Below are 11,299 nucleotides of genomic sequence, written 5' to 3' on the forward strand. Positions count from 1 at the left end.
TCAAATCCTAGAAAATGACCTACTGGTGGTGTGTCACACTAATCCTAACAAACTTGATTAGAACAAAATACATGCCTCATAAAAGTAGCAGTACTATACTATCACGAATTCCATATGTGCATTTGATATGGCATGAACCAGAACCAGAAATTCAGAAGAAACAAATTCATAGCATGAGATGAATGGATCAGTTCATGAAAAACAAACCAAGTTTCACAGTTGGGGATGAAGAATTGACGGGTGAGGCTCATGCAGACCTATAGTGTTGAGTAGGGGAGCGACCAGTGTCCAGCGACGTTGATAGCCTGGCCGGCCGGCGGCGGCGGCGGTGCAGCAGCGGACCCTGGCGCATGGTGGACTCTGCGGAGCAATGTAGGTCGAGCGTCACAGCAGGCGGAGGTTGAGGGGACGATGTTGTTTCGTCTCCCATTTAATCGCTCTCATTTAATCACTCGATTTTATTTTAATTACTCGAAAATTGCTCCTTGACGCATGCACTGTCTTCTTTCTCCTTTTTGGGTTTTGCAAGGGAGTGGGGGCACCAGGCCAAGGCCGACCGGGGGCCATGCTGGGGGAGTACTAGACATGTAAGGCAGGATTAGAAACTGAGTGGGGTCCTGGGCCCCCACTCACTTGAACGTGCGTCCGCCCCTGCAGTCGACATCGATCAAGCCCCAATCAGTGGTTTCGATTACAATAAATTGAAGGGTGAAGACGAGGTGGAGGAGATAGATGAGGGGATGTATCATTAATCGCAAGGAAAAAGCGTGAGATCAAAGAACTATACGATCTTGGAAGATCAAATGTTGATCAAGGCTTGGAGTACGGTGTTTATGGATCCTTGCACAGATGTGTCTATAAATGTCAAGACGTATTGGCAAAGAATTGAAGATAAATACTTCCAATTGATGGCCAAGTATCCCAACAGGACAGCACGGACATTTCTATCACTCCAAGATCGTTGGGACGTGATCAATCCGACTTGTAGCCGTTGGGCAGCTTGCTTGGAACAAGTTCACAATGCTCCTCCAAGTGGAACCGTCGAATCCGACTATGTGAGTTGGTTCATGTCAAATGGTTCCATTAGTTTGCATAATGTACAATGGTTCCACCACTTTGACTTTGTTTTTATTGTGTAGGAAAAAAATTGCCCAACAACGATACAAAGACATGGATGCTTCCGAAGGCAGATTTTTTAAACTAGAGCATTGTTGAAAATTGCTCAAAAAACTGCGACAAGTGGGCATTGATTGATAGAGAATCCCCACCGAAGAGAGGTTCACTTACGGACATGGATGAATATGAAGATGATGATGGCCCAAGAAAATGAACAAGCCCGATGGTGACAAAAAGACAAAGGAAAAGATCAAAAGGGAACGTGAAGCATCGACCTTGCGGGACAAGATAGATTCCATGTTGCAATCAAATGAGGTATTGCTAGCGAAGTCTTTGGATGCAAAGATAGAGATGGCCGAGAAGAAGCCACGAGAGAAGCAAGAGAGGTGGAAATTGCTCAAGGAAATTGAGGAGAGAAAAGCACGTGCTGCTGAGAACAAAACCATGGCCAACCTTCTTGCCGAAGAGAATAGGATCATGACTTTGAACCGCAATAACATGGACGACATCAGCAAAGAATAGCATGATATGACAAGGAAAGCAATCTTGAAGAGGAGGGTGCTTGCGTGTTATAACGGTGGCGATGGTTTATCCTCTGAAATCAAAACCGATGATTTTGGTGTTGGCATAGGGACAAGTGTCGGAGTAGAAACAAGTGTAGGCGATGGATGGCTCAGTCTATCTGGAATGCTTTTGTATAATAGGAATTAATTATAAATAGGTATTCCGTTTCATCTAGGAAAAGAACCTAAAAATATTCCTTGACTTGAATAAAATCTGGAGTTGTGTTGTATAAGTGAGCACGAATTTCTTATCATTCAATGAGCATCTTGTATTTCATAAAAATTGGGGGTTATATAGTCCTTACGTAAGGGCCAGCCTATCCAACTTTCAGGCATTAGGATACGTTTAAGGCGCGGATGATTATCATAAGAAATTCCCACCATATCATAAGATTCGCGTTCTTGAAAATCGGCACTTCTCCAAATCCAGAAGACAGACGGAATTCTAGGATTATCCTTTTGGGCAAAGACTTTTATGCAGACTTCTTCTGGATTATCTATACCGTATTGTATTCGGGGGAGTGGATGGATTCGGGAGCGGCGATGAACTCGATGGTGCAGAGTGAAGAACGACCATGATGCATGAAGTCCTTTTTGCGTTTGTGTTTCAAACTATGTTGTCATTTCGCGAGCGAACTATGTTTTATTGTTTAAATTCGAACTCATTTGCCGGAATCGTTGTCAAATTTCAACTATATTTTATTGCGTGATTTTCCGATTTGTGGGTCGCTACGATGACGTTCGAACAGATCCCGTATTGACGACCTGTATAATAGTATTTTCTATAAATATGCTTTTATACGAATTCATTTTGAAAAGTCTGCCTCGACCCGCACCCGTGAAACCCGTTTTTCACGGGTCGACATTATACTGGTATCCTAGAAATGCTCTAAGAACCATCCGACCATGCATGCGTGGCCAAGCTTTGGGCTACATCGTGCCGAACCCAATCATAAGGAAACTAGCAAAATATTTATGGAAATATGCACGTACGTCGTCTCCTCTCTTGCACAATATCGATCACCTGTATATTTATAGCGACATTTCTCCATTCGGGCTCAGCTGCACCCGCATTCGTGAAAAAATCAAAACAAATATTAGAATTTTTTACAAATTAAGGTCTGTAAAAAAGGTTTACTGTTCACAAACTATTTTGACCCTATTTTGACCCGCGTCAAATTCCAATTTATTTTGACATATGAATAAAAAAGATAAATCAAGGTCTATAAATTTTTTACTGCCGGTCCAATTTGTCTTTTTGCCAAGAGCTGTTCAGGTGTTTAAATAAATTAAAATTTAAAGCAAACCTCACTAATCAAAACATCTACCACACACAAAAAAAATGAATTTTTCTAATATTTGTTTTAATTTTTATCATCAGCAAGAACAAATGAACCGGGAGCGGACTTGGATTTTCGATACTCTCTTATTTAGGTAAGGGGAGTATAAATCTTCTAAGAGATTTTACTACAGACTACATACAAAGCTAGATACTCCTTTCGTTCCTAATATGAGACCTTTTAGAGATTACAATATGAACTATATACGGTTGTTTATAGATATATTTTATTGTATAGATTCATCCGTTTTGCTTCGTATGTAATTTATGAGCTTTGCTATACTTACGTAAATTTGCTACAAAGACGTACTCATATGTTGATGTCTTGTTTAATTGGCTGGCACGCCCCTCCACCCTGAAAATCGGGAGGGAGGGGAGTGGTTAGGATTAAGGAAGAAAATATCACTTTTATATAAGATTAAGTAGCAATTTACATAGGTGTAGCATTTTTAATAGTTTATAGTGTAATCTCTAGAAAGTCTTATATTTAGGAACGGAGGGAGTAGAATGTATATCCGTTCATTTTGTTCCATACGTAGTTTTCTGATGAAACCTTTAAAAAAACTATATTTAGAAATGGAGGGAGTAGTTTGTAGTGGAATCTACTAAAAGAGAACGGAGGGAGTGTGTAACTAACAAATCATGATAAAATCTCGTCAAACAGAAGGTCAAGCAAAACATCATTCCAACAACATGACCATATTTCCCTATTTAACATGGGATCTCAGACGTCATTCCAAAATGGTCCACTAGATGCATTCACACTTTCTTTGAGTCTAACAGCCCGCCGAGATACTATCTTCACATGGAGTACATATGATCCATCACAATACATCTAATATGGAAACCTTTCCTTTTTCTGACAGCCAGTTCAAGAGACTCCAGTACCTGTTACAAACAATAGCACAACATGAGTGACTGTCAAATAACCAAGCCTCTAAAGGAAAATGTTTTTCATCATGCAAGCAATATCCATACGTACTTTTTTTTAAATGGTTTAATTTTTGCATTCTTTGCAACCCAAACTTGGTGCCTCACAAATCACAAGGGTACACACAAACATACATCTCTAATCTCTTATACTTGTTACCCCCTAAAATTTACAACTTTACAGACAACCTAACATGGATTCTTTGGTGAAGTTGAAAGCTTTAATTTGTCTGTAACGTAGTAAAAAAAGATGGATGAACTCTCTTCTCAACAATTTACTTCTGCTGGACCAGCCATTTACGAAAACCATAAACATAAATATATCAACTAACAATATCAACCAATGCTTAGAAGGGATTAGAGACTCCAGTTTGCAGATGCATTGCGTGATTGCTAACATAGGGAGTGTACTTGGCATTGATATGGCAACTTCATGAAAAAGTTTCATGGTGAAGTGTACACAGAGCACTTGTACCCTGAACCACCAAATTTCTTCATCACATGGAGAAGATATATGTGGCAAATCCAAATGCTATATACTCCTCAGAATCTAGGGTGCATGCATTTTTGTGCAAGTCAAATTTATGTATGTTTGACCAAGATTAGAGTAAAATATCAACATCTATAATACCAAGAAAATATTTTTTGTGACGATACAATTTTTTTATTGTAGGTACTGAAGTACTTTTTTCTAAAAACTTGATCAAACATGCACATGTTTGACTTTTGAAAAAACTAATACACATTATATTTTGGAATGGAGGGAGTAGTTTTTAGGATTTCCACACACAAAATAAGGTATAGATGTGTGTTCTCTGAAGCTAACAGCTCATAAATAACATATTTGAAAGTTTTAACAATCAATGAAATACCCAACATCACAGCTCCAAAGACTGGCGGCTCTCTGCTCGCTTTCAGTTTCTGGAGACAAGAGAAAAGGTTTTTTATAGCCTATGTTTCCTGGAAGCTTGTTTAATCTGGAGGGAAAGAAACTATCGGAATTTAATGGTAAGGCTGCAGCTCTTCAGGACTTTGTTTTGACCAGAAGCTATTCAGGGCATGGATAATAAGCTCAAAGTGGTTTACAAATTGTGGAGTCTGGCCAGTGTTAAGGGCCGGAGCAAACTGGTTGCTGGCAAGTTGCCTGTTTCAGTTCAGTTTGGGCCGTTAAAATGTTGCCGGTCGCATCAAGGTCGTTTCTTCCTTGGTCTTCGTGTACTAAACCCCTTCTGCATGGTTAGAAAAAAAAATAGCAATCAAATTAAGGACTTAATTGGATCAACGATTTACTCATCTAAACGATCTTATATTTCTTTACAGAGGGAGTACTTCATTATGGAGTAGGAGGTTGGAAGGCCGAATCTTGCTAACTGCAGTGAAGCAACTAAATGCATTGAGCAAAACAATAGGGATCCATAGAGTTGCTTGGAGAAATGAGTTTGAAGCAGAAATAAGTATGCTTGAACCACAAGGGCATGATACGCTACAAGTCGTAAACATAACAGATAATACATGTTCATGCAGAGTGTGGCAAGTCTTGGGGAAGCCATACCTTCATGCATTGGCCTTCATCTGCTCAATCAGGGGAGCTGAGATCCAAGCACATGTTGATGACTATTACAGCATTGAAAAGTTTAGGGCAGCATATGCTGGGTCAGTACCATCCACGACATATTCACTGGATAAGGCACAACTGGTTGAAAGTCAACTCAGGTTGCAAAGTACACCCACCAACTCTAAAAAGGCCTCCAGGCAGAACCAGGAAGCAGAGAATTAGGAGAATGTTTTTGAACCTGGCAGAAATGTGGTCAGGTGCAGAAGATGTTAAAGGAGTGGGCCATACGACGAAAACATGCAAGGAACCGGAATCCGAACAAGAAAACCTATGATCTTATATGATGTTAATGAGGAACCAACTTCAAACATGAGCACTATGTTTAATCTTACGTATCATTGTTTCGTACCGAGCACTATGTTCCGTACCAAGCACTATGTTTTCTTGTTATTTTCTTTTACATATCATTGTTTCATACTGAGCACTATGTTAATCTTATAAATCATTGCAGAAAGAAATGTGCACTTGTGGTTGTAGAAGCTGGAGAACAAACTCTGAGAAGATATGAGCATTGCACATGCCTTTAGTCACAGTTTTACTGCTCAGCATAGTTTAAAAAGGCGCGCCTAGGCTCTAGGCGAGAGCAAAACGCCTAGCGCATAACTGTGCATAATTGCGCATAAGCATGCGCTTTGGTCAGAAAAGCACAAGGCGGTAGCAAAACGCACAATTAACTCCTAGCGCTTTTTTGAACTATGCTGCTCAGTGTAATGTTTTTGGCACAATAATCATTTCAGGAGAGAAGGTATGAGGATTGAAGAATCTAGAGCTAATTACAAGAGGTATTAATCTGATTTGTACATATTTACATTTGCAAATAGATTAAAGAACCTGTACTAACTATATTATATTTATTTTTTTACTCTAGGAAGGAAACTTCTGTCAACATGACTCCAATTAAGCAAACTCTTATGAAGAAGCCCACGGCCAAAGAAAATGACAAGATAACTCCAGTGAAGAAAGCTGCACCTAAAACGAAGAAACATGGAGCATGGAAATGGATGCTTCGGTAAAAAAACATGGATGAACTCTGTTCTCAACAATTTACTTGCTGGACAGACCCATTTACCAAAACCATATAAACTCCCAAAATATTCAACATAGTTTATAGTGTAGTATAATATTGTAAGCATCATATGGATAGCATAAGCACAATGCACATAAGCTTACACAATTATAGTTAAATATAATAGATCTACAAAAACTGGAATATGCATACTTGAGAATTGAACTGATAATCTAGATAATTTGTAGATAAAAGAGGAGACGTGAACCTCTTCCAATAATAACTTCTCCAAGGTCTGATACATTTGCAGTCAACTCTACGATCCTTCGGTATTTTTTGAGTGTGTGAAATACCCCGACCTATGAGTTACCATAACACATTTCTCAGTGCGAAGATTTTGCTAATAAATACTTCTGTACAAAGGAATGGATGGCAGGGATCAAGCAAACTGCCATTATAAGATAGAACTGAACTTACAGAAATATGAACTTCAGCATTATGGCAATTTTGACTATCTGAAGGGCCTTTGCATATGCTCATCAACAGATTTTCCAACTGATAATTTCAGAAGAAAAAGACATAGAAGTCAAGAGCATGAAGCTACCGAGTATCACAAGTGTAATTTATTTTCACTTTATTAACCTAACAAATCTCTAATACACCTACCTGAATTGTTGTAGAAATGCATTCTCCCTTAATACATTCAATAAGATCACCTTTTTGGATTCCACATTTCTCAGCATTAGATCCTTTCGACACCTAAGGTTCAATTGCCAAATAATTATACCATATGCACATGGGAAAAAGAGCACCTCCAAGAAGGCATTATATACCTCTGTAACAACAAGACCGTCATCAATGTCATACATACGCCATAACATGTCAGCATGAGCAGGCTCTAGAAGCTTGATGGCCTCAAATCTCATCCCAAGATGGGGCCGAGCAATGTACCTACACCAAATCAAGTAGCATTTAACATATTTCAAGCAAGGTATACATGGGTAAGTAACGCTTCCAAAATAAGCCATTTTAGTGGAATCCAACTTCTATCTTTTTTTTTCATTTGAACAAGGACTTCTATCTAACACATTTAATATTTCCTGTCACTAACCAAATATTTTGATTGAAATAGATTTCAATAAGTCCCAAAGGGGATGAATCATTAATAGTAGTTAGAAATGCTCAAAGAAGATTTTTCATGATTTTACGTAAAAATGAAACATCGGATTTAGATGAGATCAATTAAGTATCATAAAAACATTTGTTCATGAATATCTCCTAGGTTTAAATTCAAGCCATCCTTAAAAAAAGATGGGTTCAGGAAAATTGACCATCAAAATTGTGAGAAAAAACTAAAACAAAGTTTTCCATTTAACTTCACTCTACACTTTGGCTATAGATAGTACTAAAGGCATGTGAAGCAAAATTATAATGTCTTATCAGTTCTATCTTATGAATAATTGTCATGATGAGACATTTTGTAGTCTAAGATTGATTCTAATTGTTTCTTTCTGTCTAGGCCCCATCATAGATCCAGTGCTTGATTTGCTTATAAATGGTTGTTGCTATATTATCTATTGCAGCCACTTGTTCAAACATATCACTACATATGTAACATGACAATGACTATACTATTTTCAAAATCTTAACATATCTTAAAGGGCATACAAGTGCTGAAAGCTCACAAACAAGGTGGGGTCTTGGGAGGGGAATTTTTAGACAGCCATACCCTTGCATGGTAATTGTGCAAGGAGGCTGGTTCGAATCCAAGACCTCCAGGCCACAAGTGGAGAGACTACCACTGGGCCAGGCCCACCCTCCAAAATCTTAACATCTGATGGCCATTAAATTGCGTAAAAGTGAGAAAATAGATACTCCTACTAGTTCGACTACGAACAACAACAACAAAAGGGGAAAACACATTACCAAACAATAATAGATACTATCAGAGAGCTGAGAGGAAAAACACACCGATATTTCTTCCATGAATCCAAACAATTGAGCAAAATGGAAGAAGGTATAAAAGAGCCAAATCTCTCAGGGTTGTTGACCATTCCGACAACTTCTCCGTTCAAGTCAATAACTAGCCCCCCATTGTCATACTACAACAATTCATATGGACAAAATATGGGATTTTGCAATATGAAACATAAAATGACATTAGAAAACTCAAAGTTGTAATTGTAACAAATGTATATAATACCACCTCATAATAAGATATATTACCTCATTATTATAATCATCATGGCCATCTAGAGAAGAAAAGTACACGTTGTGGTGCCGCTCAAACATGTTTGCATTCAGATATTCTGCCCTAGCATATGTTATCCTTAGATTTAAGGAATTGTCTCTTCCTAGCTGAAAAACCTCTTGAGCAAATTTTACATCTTTTTTACAAAAAGATGGTGACTTGATTGGTTGACCCACCTCAACATTCAAGAAAGCGATATCGTAATGGGGCTGATAGTAGACCAGATCGCCCTTTGCACTGGTGCCATTTAGCAAATGAACAGTGACCTACAAAAAAGTTCAGGAACAGATTTTATAAGATTTTCGAACAATGCCTAGTAAGCAAATAGCATATGATGTTTCCATTTTGTTATTAAAAACTCCCTCCGTCCCATAATGTAAGACATTTTTTGACACGGGACCGAGGAAGTAGACAAGACCAATAGCACAAAAAACATGTCGTTTGCAACTGTGTCATCTAGCAAATGAACAATGCTATATTAAAAACCTATAAAAAAGTTGCATGACAGATTATATAAGAAACAATGCTTAGTAAGCAAACGCACGTGCCTTTTCAATTTGTTATTAGGAAAGGCCAATAGTTAGCACACACACACACACAAAAAAACGAGCAAATTGCAACTACTTAGATTTACACCTAAGATTTATTTAGACCCTGTTTGAAACCACCCAGATTATATAATCCAGTTTTTATAATCTATTATGTCTCCAAACAGGACAGATTATGGTGTAGATTATAAAAACTAGATGGATAGATTATTAAAAACTCATAATCTAATCTACACCAGCTAAAATCGGATTATGGATTGCTAATGACCCATTACCCTTGTAAAGTTGGAGATAATTACATTCCTACCACTGTCACCCTTCTCTTTTTAAAAAAACAGAGGGCAGACAGGTCATTATGCAATGTAAAACCTGGATTACAGTTTATATAATCTGGCCTCCAAACATGTCCACCTAGATTATTTTTATAAACTAGATTATATAATCTATCTTCATAATCCAGATTATCATAATCTATTATGGTTCCAAACAGGGCCTTAGTTATTTATTTGGGTGGAAGCGGCTGGAAAGAATCATAAAAAGGGTAGAAATTTTCAAAAGAAACAAACACTAGATTTGACTGACATGAGCATGAGGGGCATACTCTTGGCCGCCTGACCAGACGCCGGAAGGAGCATCCTTTGTGCGAATGAGCCACGCACTTGTCAAAACAAGGCCGGTTTTCGTCTCCTCGTCCCAACCGACCCAGAAGCCGGAGCAACGTCTCAGCGATTCGCCGTCTGCGTGATTCGGGCACGATATACACATCAGGTTGTACGACCATGGATGGATGGATGAATCAATCAGATTCAAAAACAGATACAGACCAAGAGAGGACGAAACCCCTAGGAGAAACTTGGCGGCGGAGAGGACGGCCTGGCTTCCAGATTCACGGACGGGGAAGAGCTCGGCGGTGTGAAACCGGGTCGGGGGTTCGAAGCGGTCGAGCGTGGGGATTTTCACAGGGCCGGAAGCTACAGGCAGCGCAGGCAGGCGGCAGGAGCATAAATAAATAGAGAAATAGATGTATCAACTGATGGAAGAGAATGGATGCGACGGACCTGATGATTCTTGGTCGCGTCTGGCCTGTTCCAAGCAGTCATTGCGTAAGAAATCAGGATGATGAACCCAGGTGAAGAGATCAGGCGACGAGACCTCTCCCTCTTCGCTCCACGCAATCGCCTTCCTCCTCTTCTCCGACAGGGGATCGTCTCGTCTGGTCGGATAAGCCGCCATCGTCTCTTCCTTTCCTTGTGTTGTTGTTGGATTGGACTGGATTGGATTGGGTTGGATCTCTCCACACCCGCAATCGTCTTCTTTCCCGGGTCGCCTCGATAACCGATCCGCTCGCAATCGCGCCGCCGCCCGCCGGTGGTGAAGGGATTTATCATCTGTGCGTCCAGTTTTTTCTATTTCTATTTCTATTTCTGGGGAAGGGATTCCCCCACAGGGCCACCGCGTGCGGGCTAGATCTGGACCCAGCCCGGGCCTCATCAGGATCATGGGTCCGCGGGCCGTTAGATGGGCTGGCACGACCCGCCTCTAGTAGATGGCTTCATGGAGTCACTCGTTAGCGAGTGTTCCTTCGAAAGTCTTTCAGCGATCATTTCCGTGCACCGTCATTTAGCACGTTCCTAGCCGTCGTCATGTGTCGAGCTCTGAGCGCTTTTTTGAATTTTGTTTTTATTTTTCGCACTTGTTTTTGGCTTTTTAGATGGAGGTACTACGCGTCCACCGACGGATGTTTCGACGGTCGTCCGATCCGCGTTCGGGGCTCCGGTCGGCACCTAGTGATTTCTGAAACGACGGTCGAGTTACAGAAACAATCGCTTTGTTGCAAAAATTAAACTTTGGACCCATTAATTCCTGAAACAAAGGTCGAGTTTCAGAAACAATCGCTTTGTTGCGGAAAAAATCATTCGTCTTTCTGCAAC

At 39.8% G+C, this 11,299-nt stretch overlaps 1 protein-coding gene across 4 annotated transcripts; it reads right to left on the bottom strand.

Moving 5' to 3' along the window:
- Positions 1 to 3,646: 3,646 nt before the first annotated feature.
- LOC123451975 lies at positions 3,647 to 10,757 on the bottom strand. 4 transcript variants are annotated; one of them, XR_006632541.1, is made up of 12 exons: positions 10,427 to 10,757; positions 10,193 to 10,339; positions 9,951 to 10,105; positions 8,796 to 9,086; positions 8,541 to 8,671; positions 7,403 to 7,520; positions 7,236 to 7,328; positions 7,047 to 7,124; positions 6,838 to 6,928; positions 5,680 to 5,741; positions 5,501 to 5,562; positions 3,647 to 3,906 (listed from the first exon to the last, which is right to left on the bottom strand). XR_006632541.1 is itself a non-coding variant. In XM_045128546.1 (10 exons), exons 1-10 carry the CDS (start codon positions 10,599 to 10,601, stop codon positions 3,890 to 3,892), a joined length of 1,296 nt encoding a protein of 431 aa, XP_044984481.1. In that variant the 5' UTR covers positions 10,602 to 10,757; the 3' UTR covers positions 3,647 to 3,889. The 4 variants fall into 4 exon arrangements, 1 of the variants encoding a protein (XP_044984481.1); XR_006632540.1 differs by having other exon boundaries at positions 5,501 to 5,741; XM_045128546.1 differs by lacking the exons at positions 5,501 to 5,562; positions 5,680 to 5,741.
- Positions 10,758 to 11,299: the final 542 nt, after the last annotated feature.

This window comes from Hordeum vulgare, chromosome 5H, assembly GCF_904849725.1.
Source record: "Hordeum vulgare subsp. vulgare chromosome 5H, MorexV3_pseudomolecules_assembly, whole genome shotgun sequence".
Lineage (NCBI taxonomy): Eukaryota > Viridiplantae > Streptophyta > Magnoliopsida > Poales > Poaceae > Hordeum > Hordeum vulgare.